This window comes from Nelumbo lutea, chromosome 1, assembly GCF_056320005.1.
Source record: "Nelumbo lutea isolate HS-2025 chromosome 1, American lotus-T2T, whole genome shotgun sequence".
NCBI lineage: Eukaryota > Viridiplantae > Streptophyta > Magnoliopsida > Proteales > Nelumbonaceae > Nelumbo > Nelumbo lutea.
The window spans coordinates 138,743,330-138,761,036 of NC_142684.1; the positions used below are offsets into that span (position 1 = coordinate 138,743,330).

Here is a 17,707-nt window from a genome sequence, read left to right on the forward strand (position 1 = left end):
GAATTACATCTCATTCCTGTTGATTCCAATTTTCATTCTCATTCTTGTCTGAACCAAACAGATTATGGGAATAGACCATTCAATTCCGGCTGCAAACCAAAATGGACCCTAATGGTGCGCGATCCGGTCACTCCTAGCTGGCACTTATGGTCACTCCTGGAAGAATCCCCGGGGGCTTGCCCGGCGGGAACACTCTGATGCTTAAGTTAGTATTCTGTAGGAGAAGCAAGGAGAAGATGAGAGCTAAGAGTGCAAATAGCGCATGAGTAGAAAATGATACCTCTATTCCTTGATACTAGCTCCTTATAACAGAAATCCGTTGTCTCGGGCCCACTGGCCTCTAACAGGGCAGGTATAACAGCCACTGTCAGCTAGCCGCAGCCGTTATTGGCAGAGCTGAGGTGGCACGCCTGGGGCCGTCGCCGCAGTGTACATTCCTGTCAGGTGTAAGGCGCCCTTTGAAGGTGGCAGAAACGAACGCTGTCTGACGAGGAATATGGCTGCTATTCCCATATTTGTCGGGTACGGTGGTCGGCAGGAGGTCTTCCTGCGATGTGCTGGACTACCCTCTCGCGAGTTACCTTGTGCCGGGCTATCTCGTAAGCGGCAAGCTAAACCGAGCTGTCTGACCCGAGATGTCTTTACCTCGGGGTATCTATAGGCGGATCGGTGTGTTCCTGTCTGGGAGAATCTTCCTGAGGAGTGCCCATGCGGCCCATTCCCGAGCTACTTTGTAGCAAGCCCGGAATACCTCAGGATTACCTTTAACATAATTGGTCCTTGGGGTGACCTGTCTGCTTGGGAGCTTGGGCAAGCTAGTTCCCTTAGTTCGCGAGCTAAAGTTACCTCGGAGTATCCCTTCAAAGGTAGCTCGGGGGACCAGGAGCTCACGTTGTGGCGAGCTTCTCCTTTTGTGGGCTACGATGTAACGAGCTGCTTTATGGGCCCATCACCCGGTTGCACTAGACTACAATGATGAGCTGTTGTCCGTGCTGAGTTAGTGTCTGCGTATCACCGTTCCATAGGTCGGGTCAAATCGTCCTCCATCAATTGCCCCCCACTCCTTGAGCTGAGAGCATTGCCCTAGCGCGAGGAGTTCATGAAGCGTGATGGGCTGATTTTACCAAAATTCGAACTTGATTGACTACTCACATTAAAGGCACCTGTGGGAATCAAGAGATTTCCTGACTTTTCTGACTTTTCAGATTCCTAAAACATGCTGAAGTAACTCCTAATTTCGAGCATCGTGCAACCGCCATTGCCTTAATCGTGGAAGACGTGCCGCCAATCATCTTCAGTTTTCAGAAGGCGTGTGGTCAGTGCGCCTGCGAGCCGTTGGATTCGCTTTGATCTAGGTCATCGATTCAGAAACGTGGGGGCTATAAATAGGAGGGCCCTCCGGGTCTCGTTTACCCTCATGCCATCTTGCTGTCTTAGGATTCTGAGGTCGCACACCTGTCAAGTCTACTCAAGTTCCTTAACTTATTTCATCCCGTCCTCTTTCGGTGAGTCTTACTTATTGTCGGTCATGTAGGGATACCCGTACCACGTCTTTTACCAGGGAGGTCTCTGACGAAGGAGCTTCATACTTCGCGGGGAAGAGAGCCCGATACTTTCGGTCCTTCCTCCATGACAGAGGGGAGACTTAGGTCTCTGATTAGCAATTTCCACCTCCCTAGGGACCTTCTCTACTGCATCCCCACTATTAACTTTCCTTGGGAGCATGGCCCCAACGATATAGTCATTTACCAGGAGTAGCTCGAGGCTAGCCTGTGTCTCCCCCTGCACCCCTTGATAGTGGAGGTGCTAAACCACTTCAATGTCACTATTGACCAGCTCCATCCCAATGCCATCAGGAACTTGGTTGGGACGATATCCTTGTGTTGGGAATACTGTCTTCCCTTGAATTTAGACATCTTCTTTGCTATACTCTGTATAAAGAATAACACCCTCGGGGCCCTGTCGGAGAGATGTCTCTACTACTTCTCTCCCCGTTGTGGCTATAAGCTCTTGCACGAGCTCCCAAAGAAAATCCCCACCTAGAAGCAAAATTATTTTTTGGTTCGCAACTCTGAAGGGTGGCCCTTCCCTACTTCTTGGAGGGGCGCTATCCATGACTCTGGGGCCGAGCTGGACCCCGAAACTTAGAAAACGATGTTGTCCTGGGCATCAGTAGGCTTCCTCTGCTCGGACTACTTGGCTGAGGAGAAACTCGCGCAGGCCCTCCTAAGCCCGAGTAGGTTGTTCTTTTAGGTTGCATGATTTTTGTCACGACATTGTGTTTATATGCATACATATATCTCGTTATTACTGAACTGATACCGTTATTTCTTCTTGGCAGCTGTCATGTCTGGTATCGACTCACGCCGCCTTCTTTCAAGCAACCGGGGGTGCAAGGTGAAGAGGTTGCACCCCGACCGAACTCCCACCTCGGGGGGTGATGAGTTCGGATATGCCGAGCCAACTTTATCCTCTCCTCCACCTGAGATCCCACCACCTCCATCTGTGGGAACTAGCGGGGTTGGACTCGGAGGGGGCGAGCTCCCACAACAGGGGGATACTCCCCGTAACCCTTTCCAGCCATCCCCTTACCCTTCGTTCCTAGTGGGGAACTGGGAAGGGGTGAACGACTACGTCGTGGCTTGCTAGAGGAGTCGGAAGGCGATTAATAATGACGAGGTCACCCACTGGGGGAATATGGAGCCCGGGGACCTTGCCGCATTTGCCTCCTCCCACTGCATGGTGGTAAGTAATTCTTTCCCTTCTTCTTTCATTTCACTTCCTTTTGCTGTCCTCTGATCTTCTTTCTGTTGGCAGGTGAATACAGCCATCCATGCTATGGCTCTCCAGATGCACATCCACCACGTCACCGCCCTCAACCAGCGGGTTACTAATAAGAAGCTTCAGGATGAGCTCGACCAGATCTGGGGCAAGCTCCATCACACTTGCAAGGGGAGTGAGTCTCAGGAGCTGCTCGTCCGTGACTAGGAGGCCCAAATTGCCCGGTTTTCTGAAGAGACCACACGTTACTGGGAGGAGTCATCGAGGGTGGCGACGGAGAGGGAGCTCCTTTGGTAGCAGGTACGAGACTTGGAGTCCACTCTTCTAGATCGAACTCAAAATTTTGACCAGATGGTGGAGGCCGAACGAGAGAAGGCGGTCTAGGATTTCAAAGACTCTTAGGAATACCACGACCTCCAGGTGGAATATAGCTTGAGTTCGTACCGCTCTAGGTTTAAGCTCTGCCAGTGGTTGGTTCGGAAGAAGTTCTTCGGGCTCAACCTTGACGGCATCACTATGAAGGGCCCATCTCCCGAGACGATGGATCAAGCGGAAGAAGAGGAGCCCGACTCTCCGGAGGATGAGGATGAGGAGGCGGATCCCTGAGGCGGTATTTCTTCTGGACTTCTGGTGGCTCTTGGGTGCCATAAACCCGATCTTTCAAAAGCCTTTGGTTGGGCGGTTATGCCTTGTGATTGTTAGACTTTCTCGAGCTGCTTAGCTCGGTTATTGCCTTGTCATTTTTCTCTCTCTCTCTCTCTCTCTCTCTCTTTTTTTTTTTTTGAAATGGTAATGAATGTTCTTCTTTTTCTTCTAAGTATGGTGTGCACTCTTTATCTTTGCTAAGACGGTCTCAACATCCGAGCTATTAGAGCTACATACCCGAAGTAGGACTTCTCGATAACCGTTATTTTGAATTATCCTTTAAATCATTCAAGGCATCTCTATGGTACACGGCGAAGTGATTACCATGCGTGCCCGAACCATATACTCATCGGTTATTCTTTAGTTCGATCACCGTATAGGAACGAGCTATGCTTGTCGGTGTTTAAACCTGAGTTGCTTACGCTTTTCATACCTTACTCCCATCGTCGAACTGGCTAAGTCCTTCTTGATGCCGAGGTGTTGGTTAGCTCGGTGCCTTAGGCCGTAAGCTGGGGGGCGACTCATAGTCTACCCTTGAAGTTTGCCCACGTCATGGAGACGACTGAGTCTTATTGTGTCGAGGCCATATTAGCTCAGTATTTTGGCCCTTAGGCTCGGGGAGTGGCTCGTGGCCTACTCAGTTGTTATAGATAGTATTGTCTTAAGTTGACAATATTCCATGCCTGAGGTACTTGTTTCTCTTCGAGGGTCTCGAGCTCGTACGTTCCTTCCCCTAGCACTCGTTTCACTCAGTAAGTTCATTCCCAGTTGGATTCGAGCTTGCCAGCGCCGGGCTCAGGTACCATAACTTTATGAAGGACCAGGTCGCCAACACAGAAGTTCCGCTTCTTGACCCTGGAGTTATAGTACCGAGCTACTCTCTGCTGGTAGGCTACGGTCCTGATGTACGCGAGGTCCCTTACTTCGTCGAGTAGATCAAGGTTGGTACGTAGCTCATCTTCATTCGTCTGATCACTGTATGCTTCTAGTCGCAAGGTAGGTACTTCAATCTCCGCGGGGATAACTGTTTCGGTGCCGTAGGTGAGGTTGAAGGGGGTTTCTCTCGTGGCGGTCTTCTCCGTGGTCCGGTAGGCCCATAGGACACTGGGTAGCTCATCTGCCCACAACCCTTTAGCTCAGTCTAACCATGCCTTTAGTCCGCGGAGGATGGCTCTGTTTGTGACTTTTGCCTGACCGTTTTCTCTAGGGTGTGCGACTGAAGTAAAATTCTATTGAATCCCCATGTCTTGGCACCAGTCTTGGAATTTGATGTCGTCGAACTGCTTGTTGTTGTCAGAGATCAGTACCCGAGGTAACCCAAAGCGGCACACAATGTTCTTCCAAAAGAAGTTTTGGACGTTCCAGGTTGTGATCGTTACAAGGGGTTCAGCCTCTACCCACTTGGTGAAGTAATCCACTACTACTAGGAGCTTCATCCTGCCAGTTGCTGGCGGGAATGGCCCGAGTAGATCAATGCCCCATTGTGCAAAAGGCCACGGGCTGGTGAGATATTTGAGATCGGCAACAGGTTGGTGGAGAATGTTGGTGTGCTTCTAGCATTTGTCGCATTTTTTAACGAGTTCAACTGCATCTGCCTTCATTGTTGGCCAATAATACCCCTGTAGAAGTGCCTTTTGGGCGAGGGCCCTGCCCCCCAAGTGTCCTCCGCACAGATCCTCATGAGTGTCACAGAGTACGAGCTCAATTTCGGTAGGTCGCAAGCAACGCAGGTAGGGGAGCGTGTAGGATCTCCAGTATAGCCGTTCGTCTATCATGACGTATTTGGATAACTGGCGCTACACCCTTCTGGCTGCATTGCAATCTGCAGGGAGGGTCGCATGTAACAAGAAGCTCATGAGCAGGTCAACCCAGCTCGGCTCTGCTTGAACGACGGAAGCGACCTCCTCTGCCCCCTCGAGAATGCTGGGCTGAGGCGGGTTCTCTATGTACACAATTCTCATGGTGATGTCGCTGGTGCTAGCTAACTTGGATAGGGCATCGGCCTCAGCGTTCTCCGACCTAGGGATTTGTCTGTTGAAGTGTGACTGGAAGTTGAGCAGGGCCTCTCTGACCTTGGCTAAATAGGCGACCATGGTTGGCTCACGAGCTTCGTACTCGCCAGTGACCTGGTTGACCACGAGTTGGGAGTCGCTGCAGATAACGATGTGTTTGGCTTTTACTTCTCTGGCTAAGGCTAGTCCAGCTATCAATGCCTCATACTCCGCTTCATTGTTAGATGTCGCGAACTCGAAGCATAGCGCATACTCCAGTTTTGTGCCACTTGGGTCATGCAGTACTATTCCTGCTCCGCTGCCCTGTTGGTTCGAGGAGCCATCTACGTGAAGGATCCAGGTCTCCTCATCCTAGCTCGTGCTTGGCTGAACTAGGAGAGATGCCACACTGGCTGCTACCTTACGAGGCTCAGACTCAATCGGCCTGGGAGCTTCGGGCCCACCCGAACTGGGGACCTCGTGCTTAATTGACTTGGGAATTTTGGAGCTGAATGTGCATTCGACGATGAAATCAGGTAAGGTTTGAGCCTTAATGGCAGTTTGCGGCTTGTACTGGAGGTCATACTCACTGAGCTCAACGGCCCATTTCGTCAACCAACAAGAGACCTCGGGCTTAAGTAAGACTTGCCTCAGAGGTTTGTTGGTGAGGACGATAACAGTGTGAGCCTGGATGTACGGGCGGAGCTTTCGAGTTGCAATTACCAGGGCATATGCTAGCTTTTCTATCTCCAGATATCTTGTCTCTGCTCCCTACAATACTTTACTAACATAGTAGATGGGTCGCTGGACCCGGTCTACTTCCTTTATTAGTACCGAGCTTTCGAGTTGCAATTACCAGGGCCGGGTTAAGATCGGCACGCTAGCGAGGTATTTCTTGAGCTCGTCAAACGCGAGCTGGTAGTCTTGGGTCCATTCGAACCCTTTGCTCTTTATAGACTTAAAGAACGGCAGACAACGGTCCGCCGACTTTGACATGAAGCGGCTCAGGGTGGCTATGCGGCCATTTAACCTCTGAATCTCCTTCAACTTCCAGGGTGGTCTCATATCTAAGATGGCCTTAATCTTATCCGGGTTGGCCTCAATGCCGCACCGGTTAACGATGTACCCTAGGAATTTACCCGAGGTCACACCGAATATACACTTGTTTGGGTTCAACCTCATATTAAACTTACATAAAATTTCAAAAACAGAATGCAAGTCCTGTATTAATTCATGCATAAATTAAGTTTTGATGACCATGTCGTCTACATAGCATTCTACATTTCTACCAATTCATGGTGCAAACAACTTATTTATAAGCCTTTGAAAGGTTGCCCCTGCGTTTTTCAACCCGAAGGGCATAACGTTGTAACAGTATAGACCGAACTCCGTTATTAAGACAATCTTTTCTTCGTCTTCCGAGTCCATTTTTATTTGGTTATAGCCCGAATAGGCATCTATGAAACTCAGCAACTCGTGCCCTGAGGTCGCATCTACCAAGCGGTCAATTCTGGGGAGCGGGAAGCAGTCTTTTGGGCAGGCTCGGTTTAGGTCGGTGTATTCGACACACATGCGCCACTTGTCGTTAGCCTTCTTTACTAGAACGGGGTTGGCTACCTAGCTCGGGTAATGGGCTTCTCTTATGAAGTCAGCTGCGAGGAGCTTCTCGACCTCCTCGTCGACTGCTTTCCACCGCTCCGGGGCTAGATAGCGTTTCTTCTATCTAACGGGCCTAACTACAGGATCAGTATTCAGCTTGTGAGTTATAAGGTCGGGGTCTATATCGGGCATTTCTACTGTGGACCATGCAAAGATATCTAAATTTTGAAGTAAGAAGCTTACCAATTCAGATCGTAGGGGTTCCTGAACGGAAGCTTACCATTTCTTCTGTGGGTGTAGCTCGTTCTTCGCCTTGCTCTGTAGGCCGCTCCAGTTTGAGGTCGTCAGCCACCTTGGTCTTTCCCTTTAGGGCGGCGACATAGCACTTGCGGGACTCGAACTGGTCGCCCTGCGCTACCCCCACACTGAAGTCTATAGGGAACTCCATTGCCAAATGATAGGTGGAGACCACCGCCCGTAGGGCATGGGTGATCGACCGACCTATTATCGCATTGTATGGGGAGGGGGTTGCGACCTCTAGGAACTCGTGGTTGAGTTTGACTACACAGGTCCACGTGCCGACTTCCACAAGTACTGTCACTTTCCCAAGGGGCCTGACTTCTTCTCCACTGAAGCCCACCAAAGGAGTGTTCGTGGGCTTCAACTCACTTCCCTGCAACTGAAGCTGGTTGAACGCGGCTTTGAAGAGAATATCTGTCGAGCTGCCCGAGTCAACGAGTACACGCCTAACCTCGAAGTCGTTGATCCTCAGCTTTATCACAAACGTGTCATCATGAGGGTAGTGAATCCCTCGCGCATCATCTTCTGTGAAGAAAATTGGCTCTTCTGTCCTCAGGTGCATTGGAGGATTCTGTTCTTCCCAGGCGGCTTCACAAATTGATGTCTGAGCTATTGCTGAAGTATAACCCGCGACGATCGAGACTCCCACTATCATGTGGATGGTGCCTCGAACCGGCCTCTCTTCTGGAGGCTGTCTCTGTGACTGTTCGGTCGGCCTGCTGCTGGACTCGGGAGCATCCTTACCGTGCTCCCCTTGTCGACTTTCTTTATTATTATTATTATTATTGTTATTATTATTATTATTATTATTATTATTATTATTATTATTATTATTATTATTATTATTATTATTATTATTATTATTTTGTACAAAGTTCCTTAAGTATCCACGACGGATGAGCTCCTCAATTTCGTCACGGAGGTTTTTACAATTCTCGGTACTATGATCGTGATCTCTGTGAAAACTGCAATACAAATTCTTATTTCTCTCATTGGGATTCCTCCTTAGACGGGGTGGCCACTTCACATACAGGGCATCCTTGACCGCCATCAGGATTTTGGCCCGCTTTGCGTTCAGCGGGGTGTAATCAGTTCGGTCTGCTTCAGGGGCTCGGAACGACTGACCCAACTTTACCCCCCGAGCTGCATCTTTTTTCTTTCGGTTGTCCCCTTGACTGGAAGGCTCTCCTTCCCTTTTTCTTTTCTCGGGCGCGCCCTCACCCTTCTAGTTGATCTCTTCCTCTGTGGCTATAAAATTGTCAGCGAGCTTGAGAAACTCGATTATGGTAGTCGGTTGGTTGACGACCATGTGCCATTTGAACTCTTTATGCGTCACGCCTTTCTTGGCTGCTGTGAGGCGCACTGCAGGGTCCAGGCGCAGTACGGGCTGGTGACGAAGTGGGCACCGCTTGTTGGTGACGAAGTGGGACGTGAAGGCTTGCGCGAACTGCACCCAACTTTTTATCGATCCAAGTGCCAGGTACCGGTACCATGTACGGGCTGCTCCTCTAAAAGTGGTGGAGAAAGCCATGCACATGCACGACTCACTGGCTCTCGCTAGGTGCATCTGTGACTAGAAGGCATCTATGTGGTCATTTGGGTCAAACGACCCGTCATACTTGTCAAGAGGGGGGAGCTTGAAGTCTTTAGGCATTGGGACTGCTAGGAGTTTGGAAGACAGGGGGTGGAACTAAAAGGAGGGGAGCCTTGACTTTGCCCGAGCTTACCTCTTCTTTGCCTTTGAGCTCAGGCAGGTTGTGGGTGGCAGATCGGCGATCTCGGCTATGGCGTCTCTGCTTCTTGGCGGGCTCGGCGTTTGTGCTGCTCACCTCTATGCTGTCAGGAATGGTGTGTGTAGGAAGTAGCTCAGGCCGCTGGTGATGGCTGTGGACAGAGGGATCTTGCTTGGAGCTTGCGGCCAGGATCTCAAACCGGTTCTCTAGGAACGGGGTTTCGGGCTTTGAGAGTTGAGGCGACGTGGACCTGGCGAGCTGAGGTCCTCCTGATTGGACTGCCCACGGTGAGACTGGAGTGGCCGGTCTTTCTTGTCTGCCGTGGGAGGAGGCCTGGCTCTTAGGAGGGTTCTGGGGGGGGCCTCCCCTTGGCGAGAAAGGTGCTCCTCCTAGCGGTGAGACCTTGCCCGTGGTGAGACTAGGTGCCGAGGAGGGAGTTGCGACTACTAAAGCTGAGGTCGAGGTAGCTGAGGGAATTGTTGTTGGTAGTGGTACTGGGAGACGTGGTGCAACACTTGTTGCTGGTAAATCTGGTGTTGCTGGAGCTGCTGCACTTGGGCTTGCATGGCCCGCATGCACTGCATCAGATCGTTGAGTTGGCTCTGGCTGGTCGCCAGAGGAACGACAATTGGTTCAGCAAAGGTCATTTCGACCGAGGAAGGTAGGGGAACACCCACAGGCGTCGTTGCTCGCGGCATGGTCAAGCTGGGGGCTCCATCCACCGAGAGAGGAATGGTGAACTGCCCAATACAAACCGTGGGAACCTGGGGCTGCTCCCTGGAGTTACCCATCTCCATGCTTCGTCCAACGTTGCTAGAAGAAGCCATGGGTGTCGAGTTTTCAGAGAAGAAAGAACTGTGAAGGTTTAGAGGAAGGCTTTTAGAAGCATTTCCCACAGACGACGCCAAATGATTGTGTGCGATCCAGTCACTCCTAGCTGACACTTACGTGGCTCCTAGAAGGTAACTGAGATGGAGAAGAAGAAGAATCTCCGAGGGATTGTCCGACGGGAATACTTCGATGCTTAAGTTAGTATTCTATAGGAGAAGCAAAGAGAAGATGAGAGCTAAAGTGCAGATAGCACGAGAGTAGAAGATGATACCTCCGTTCCTTGATACTAGCTCCTTATAACAGAAATCCATTGTCTCAGGCCCACTGGCCTCTGACAAGGCGAGTATAACCGCCACTATCAGCCAGCCGTAGCTGTTACTGGCGGGGCTGAAGTGGCAGGCGTGGGGCCGTCGCCGCAGTGTACGTGCCTATCAGGTGTAAGGTGCCCTTTGAAGGTGGTAGACACGACACTGTCTGACGAGGAATATGGTTGCTATTCCCAGATTTGTCGGGTACGGTGGTTGGCAGGAGGTCTTCCTGCGATGTGCCGGACTACCCTCCCGCGAGCTACCCTGTGTCAGGCTATCTCGTAAGTGGCAAGCTGCCTGTGGCAAGCTAAGCCGAGCTGTCTGACCCGTGATGTCTTTACCTCGGGGTATCTATAGGCGGATCGGTGTGTTCCTGTCTGGGAGAAGCTTCCTGAGGAGTGCCCATGTGGCCCATTCCCGAGCTACTTTGTAGCGAGCCTAGAATACCTCAGGATTACCTTTAACAAAATTGGTCCTTGGGGTGACCTGTCTGCTTGGGAGCTTAGGCGAGCTAGTTCCCTTAGTTCGCGAGCTAAAGTTACCTCAGAGTATCCCTTCAAAGGTAGCTCGGGGGACCCAGAGCTCGCGTTGTGACGAACTTCTCCTTTTGTGGGCTACGATGTAATGAGCTGCTTTATGGGCCTGTCACCCAGTTGCACTAGACTACAATGCTGAACTGTTGTCCGTGCTAAGTCAATGTCTACATATCACTGTTTCATAGGTCGGGTCAAATCGTCCTCCATCATACCCTTAAACAGCATTTAGCCCAAGCCCATTCAAATTTTAGAAAATGTTGAACCCAAGCGTGCCCAAGTTGTAGGCCCTGGCCCCAAGAAGCCAAAATTAGAAGCAGTTACTTTTGATTCTTATTGACTTATTGTTGTGAGATGGAAAGGTCACTTAGCTTGAACTAGGCACCCTAAGAGAATGGAAAAGGTAATCTAGTACTGTGTCAATATTCCTACATTGTTATGGAGCTATATGGGAAAAGAATTTTGTGGTATTTGCGAGATTGGAATCATTGAGCTCAGAAAATCCCAGTTTTTCAATTGACGATCCCTAGAATCTATTTGAAATTGCACTTATTCTAAGTTGACTTGAAAAGTAAATCGAGAAATTGATTTCAACTCAAATTTCCCACTATCGCTCTCCTCTGTTGACCCTTTTACTGAATGCTGATGTAAATATGTAATGATATATCGTGTGAGACCTTGAAGAAACTGAAGTCAGTTTACATTAAAGAAGAATCGACTGTTCTTTCTATTCCTGGAAATCACTGAAACAGGTATCACCCTGATACAAGGGCTAGCTGCTTATGCAAGCGATTTGTTGCAGCAGCTCAAAACTCAGCTGATGCTGAGGCACTGGCAGACTGGTTAAGTTTCATCTAACCAAGAAAGTTTTCAGATAAATTACCAAAAATAAGAAAATTTCAGATGATGACATGAAGAACACATCGACTGTGCAAACTGCAAATGCCCTGTTTACAAACTCAGCTAAAAGCCCAAAGCAGATCATTACAAAAAGAAGAAAAATACATTGAACTCTCCAGGAACCATCTAAAACTAAAATCGAATTGACATGTATAAAGATGTATATATGCAATATTTGACTAGGCTTGAGATGGAAAATCAGAATTGATCACAAACACTGTGAATCACCTATAAGATGTGCATTCAGTAATCATTATGTCCAGCGTATTATTTCCATATTCATACAAGTATGATGTACATTATGCTAATAATCCATGGGAACATAATGTCAAGTGGGAACTATGCTATTCACAGGAATCTATTGACTCAGCAACATGATGTTCGCATGAATTAGTGGACCACGTCCAAGAAGCAATATACTTAGTTCATAAAAGAAGAACCAAGCCTGCCACAACAGCCCACCGCCTTCAAAAATCATTCTAGTGGGTCATCTTCATATCACACTTTGTAATGGTGTGAATCATAAATATATGCTACCGAGCTTCTTCGGCATCCCTCTTCGTTAGTTTCCTTGCCCTGCAATTTGTTTTGGAAGTTCATGAACCACAAATTGAGGAAAAGCTGAACAGGGTAAAAACAAAAGCAACAGAAATAATAAGTTGGAAAACTCATGACTCAGAATCAACTTGCACCATTATTACTTGATGGCAATGCGTTTACGAAGTGAATCAGTGATTTATCATACTAATATATTAAAAAACTAAACATTTCTTTTAAAAGATCAAAAAACTGTGATGCCAGAAAGACATGATACCAGAAGGGCTTTGACCAATCAAAACCCCCTGTGAATTTTAATAAAACCCCACCTGATTGTTTACCATTTTTTATGATGTCAGTTGATTGGGCTACAAGTTTTTCTGGTATGATGTCTTTCCGGCATCATAGTCGAACTCAATGAAATAATATCATTTATATCCTTCCCAAAAGCAAAAACAATATAATCACTTGATAACATCATTGATGACTCATAATCACCAAATGGTTTGCTCATTATAGGTAGGTATATGGCTTTTTTTTGAATTATTTATTTACTTTTTTTTTGTGGGGTGGGGGTGGGGGTGGGGGGGCTATGACACCTCATGATTTTTTAAAACATTCCTTAAATTACATTTGGACTTGAAAGGCCTGATAATAAATGGCACAGAGTCACAACTGAGTAATACCTACTGTTACAAAGCTCTTGCCATACCAACTGATACAGGTAACATTCTCCATCCTGATGCAGATAATATACAGAAAAGAACATCATAGATTAGAGGAGTTCCAGCTAGCATCAACAGCCTTGATGATTTTTTCATGCAATCTGGCTCCAGAACAAGCAATTATTCCTCGATCAAGGCCTTCTAGGTAAATTCCCTTCGAAAAATCCAATTGACGCCCTCCAGCATCTGTCACCACACCACCAGCCTCTTGTATGATCAGTACACCAGGTGCATGGTCCCATATCTTTTCCTTGTATCCAGCCTTTGCAAACTTCATAAAAATCTCAGCATCCCCCCGAGCTATGGCTGCATATTTCACCATGCTGTAGACACGCAATGGCTGATTTCTACCATTGGAGCACAGATGGCGATCAAAGATTTTCAACATTGATCTAAGTAAAGACTTTTATAGGAGCCCACGTATGCAATAAAAAACAAGTAAAACATGATATGTTGCTATACTGGTTTAATATATTATCACATAGTAATAGAAATGCGCATGCATAGCCAAACAGTTTAAAACACTTTCAGACCAAAGTTTTGTTATGGTACACATTCTATGCAAATCAACTTCCCAATAGATTGTATAGAATAAATCCAAAATTTTGAAATAAAACAGTTGCAAAAATAAATGTACCTAAGGCCAACACTGTGAGCTAGCCCTGCTGTGAAGGAGTGGGATGAGTTGGCCTTTTCAACAGGTTCACAGAATGTTGCTAGTGCTGGGTCATCAATGGAGGAAACACGAATTATCCTTGAAGTAGGCTTCTTATTTTCGTAGATCAATGGTTGCATCCATGCCTTTCTACTACCCCTCTTTGCATACATTACACAACCTTTGTCCCAAGATTCAGATGCTGATGAGGACAACTTGGACACAATCCTGTAATAGCGATGTTGATAATTTAGCCACTCCTTCTTCATTGGGTAGTTGGGGCACCCAACAACTCCAACTACAACTTCTCCATCCTCTATTAATGCTAAAGCCACTGCATATTGATCACCCCGTACAAATCCCAATGTACCATCAACAGGGTCTAGCACCCAATATCTTCCAGTTGGACCCCCTGTTGAGTTGCATCGGCTGATAGCCTCAAGAACTTCTGAAGTCCCAAGTGACCTAACTGGACCTCTAAGACCAAACATGGGAGCTTCAGCTAGGCACTCGTTCACAGTGTTCACTACAGATTCCAATAGGCCTACAGCATCATCCCTGGAAAGAGCTTGAACATCTTCTTCTGCAATGATTAGCACATTGTTGCTCCCAAAGCACTTGGACAGCATCCAACTAACAGTTGCTTGGACGCTCCAATCTGTTTGTTCACTGATCAAGAGAATTAGTCAATGCATCATGCATCAAAGAATATATGTGGATGTGTATACCAATAATTGACAAATTATTAACCAATTGAAAATAGAAGACAGATTCATGCATAAACTCAATCCATCCTTAATCCCAACTATTTGGGGTCAGTTAACCGACTCATGCATGCCCACAAAAAAAAAATAGCATAACCATAATGATCAGAACTTCCACCGTAAAAGAAATATGTTGCGAACTTTGTTATATTTAACTAGAGAATGAAAATTTCTCCTGGCATTTCTACCAAAATAAATAATAAATAAAGAACAAAATGCTGACATCAAACTTTGTTTGAAAAGCTATTGCTAAATGATCCTTCACATGTAGAGAATAGAGACAACACAAACAGTATATAACATTTGCACCTGATTGAGTGAACCAAACATGGCCAAGTTCTGGGTGTTTTCACATCAAGCAGGCCTTACACCAACTCAGAAAGATGAATCATGGGAAAGATTATCGCTGAGGCTTAAGAAATCTCCATATCGTAAATGTCCTAGAAAGAAGACCCCTTCCCCACCCAAAATAGAGGCTATTCTAGGTTTAAGATAAAAGTTGGTCCAAGTCAAATATGGATGTAATATCTCATCATTCTACTACTTTAGTATGATACCCTGTCTACCAGTAGGACATTGTCTAGCAAGTAATTGACAAAGCTCATATTTTCACTGAACCCTCCCCCTTTCCCAAGCAACAGACTCAACTATAGCTCCATGAGGCCACCTTCAAATTTATCCTATGTAAAAGTGTTGGCATGCATGCAAAACATGTCATAAGTTCTATGACAATGGACAAAACTCAGAAAATAATGGTCTTGTAAATTAGAATTTATCAAGTTTGTACTGAGTTACTGATCCTAGTTTATGCGATAACTATCCAAAATTTGAAGTTTTCCATGCTCAATAAAGCAACACCTAGTAAAACTCCATGGATACTTAAGAACAATAGGTGCAACTCTTCTGTCCAGATACTTCCTAGAAAGTGTGATGTCACAAAGCTCAACACTTCCTCCTACATTTTTTCTGCATCCTTCTAAGTCGCATAATGGCCTCTTCTGAATCTTTTAGTGTAAAAGGAATACCTCCATTCTGCTTAAGGTATAGTCTCTCTCTCAAGCAGCATTTATACCCTGTTCTTAATGAATGCAAGATATTTTCCTCCTTTACCCACTCTAGCAATGTAGATGATGTTCAACAGTTCTCCAACAAGGCTACAATATAACCTATAGCTTGTAAATCTAAAAGTGCACTGGTCATGACAGATCAAATTGAAATTTAAAAATATTTCTGAATACATTTTTCTCCACATGCCCCCTCCATGACAGCAAATCTTTATGTTCCATATTCTGTCATTTTAGTTATTGTCGGGGTACAAGTTTGAGATCCCCATTAGCAAACATGTCATTGCATCTACCGCTGACAAATGCTACAGAAACAGGCCTACACTTCACGTGATACATAAAACAAATACAAGACTGTTACACACTCTTCATCACTTCATTCTTTAGGCTCAGTTTGGTAGAAGTATAAATACAAATATGTAGAGTGCAAAACCTTGTACTTTGTATTACTTTGTATGTATTTATACTATACATATTTGCATTTGTACTCTTTCCAAACTGAGCCTTAAGTGATGAAGAAAATAAAAATAGCAAAACAGCAAAATTATTCTCGTTTGCCTAAACACACCAAATTTCACTTTCCTTCAGCTCTTAATTCACTCCAAGTTATCCTTCACTGTGCGAGAAATTAACTAGGAAACTGGAAAAGTAGTGTATTGGATTACAATACAGCATTGTAATCCAATTAGTGAGCTTCCGAAAAATCCACCTATGTTGGTAAAATATCCCAGACTTCAGTTGTAAACCAAACCAAAACCAACCAACAAATTCAAGATGTGGCTACTACAAAACGAAACGGAACCCATACCCTCAGTCCCTCAGAGAAATGACAAATTTTCATGTTTAGCAGCAGAACCATTTCCTTCAAAAAGATAAAAAAATAAAAAAAATAAAAAAAATAATAATAACAAAGGGGGAAAACTGAAAGAACACTCGCCAAAAAACGTATAATAAATAAAAGGATAAAAGCAGTGGTTCCATTTAATGCAACTGTGATGGAAGAAAAATCAGTAGCACACAACAAAGCAAACAGAATAACCAAAACGAAACCATTTTGTAGACAGTCGATGCAGTTACCTGCAACTGTGACCGGAGAATTATCATCTTTGGATTTAACCTGATTATTGCCCTTGGAAATCAAGCTCTCCTGCACCCTCTGACAGAGAAAGCAAGCCATTTGGACGATTCTAACAGCAACATCCAATTCTGTTGAATATTCCTCTGTTTCTGAGGATATAATCCCCAACTTTTTGTCCTCCATGATCGATGGAGAAGTTCGATGAAAACCAGAAAGAGAAGCAGTGTTTTCTGAGAGACCCACCTTGCTGGAAGAGGCGGCTAGGCAGCATTTACTACTGGAGAATAGCAGAGCGCCTACATGCTTGGATGTGAGATTCTTTCTTCTCACTACCAAATTATTATGTGGGAGCTGTGTTGCGTGGCTTGCACAGAATAACGGCATCAAAGACTCCCCTTTCAATCAATTTAAACTATCTTAGCCTACTCGAAAGAAAAATCTAAATTCTTTTTTTTTTTTTTTTCAATGAACAAATTGGTTGTTTTTGATTGATTATGTGGGTTTTGAAACAAGAAGAACAACCGGAAAAATGGGTTCATGAAAACTGAGAAACTTGATAGAACAAGGGAACTGTAACTTTTATGGAGACCACACAACCCTCTATCTCTTTCTCGCTTGGCTTGACAGTTGACAAGCGTGACACACTGCCACCGTCTCCGAACAAACGTCAATGTTCATGGCTAGGAAGTAGGAACGTAGGATCATCATCATAACTCTGTAAATTTGGCTTCCAAATAATCCAGTGGTTGTCAATTGCTTGTGCTTGATAAAAGAAAGTTGCATGTAATTTTCTATTGATAAACGACAGTGATACTTTACTCCAAAAGAAAGAAATACATGTAGACATGTGATCCATTGAATCTCATCTAAATTAGGGTGACAAAAATGTGAATTAAGGCTGTGTTTGGATTGAAAGAAAAGGTAGGGAAAGGAAATACAGCGTAAGTCCAATTTAATTTTAATTAGAGCCACTTAAGATATAAATAAATAGAGAAGTGATTTTCAAAAATCTATCTTTGTTACCTTGTTGATATAATATCTTAATCTTTGGGTACTGAGTCCATACCAGGCCAATAAAATATAATACAAGTAGCAATATGCTTTTAAAATTGTTGTTGATTTTTTTTTTTTCAAAAGATAAAAATTGTTGCTGAATCTTGACCTTTCTATCACGTTTGTCACTTTCTACCTGATACTATACAGTTGATTCAGTTTTTTTTTTTTAATAATTACAGCTAGCACTTAATAAACCAGACACATTTT

General features: G+C 45.5%; 1 protein-coding gene across 4 annotated transcripts; it reads right to left on the reverse strand.

Annotated features, from left to right (window-relative positions):
- Positions 1 to 11,812: 11,812 nt before the first annotated feature.
- LOC148877883 (3',5'-bisphosphate nucleotidase AHL-like) lies at positions 11,813 to 17,350 on the reverse strand. 4 transcript variants are annotated; one of them, XR_016099460.1, is made up of 4 exons: positions 16,444 to 17,350; positions 13,521 to 14,196; positions 12,866 to 13,230; positions 11,813 to 12,197 (listed from the first exon to the last, which is right to left on the reverse strand). XR_016099460.1 is itself a non-coding variant. In XM_088945913.1 (3 exons), the coding sequence occupies exons 1-3, from the start codon at positions 16,826 to 16,828 to the stop codon at positions 12,927 to 12,929; spliced, it is 1,365 nt and encodes a 454-aa protein (XP_088802039.1). In that variant the 5' UTR covers positions 16,829 to 17,281; the 3' UTR covers positions 12,643 to 12,926. The 4 variants fall into 4 exon arrangements, 1 of the variants encoding a protein (XP_088802039.1); XR_016099459.1 differs by having other exon boundaries at positions 12,871 to 13,230; positions 16,444 to 17,281; XR_016099458.1 differs by having other exon boundaries at positions 12,845 to 13,230; positions 16,444 to 17,281.
- Between the last annotated feature and the right edge of the window lie 357 nt (positions 17,351 to 17,707).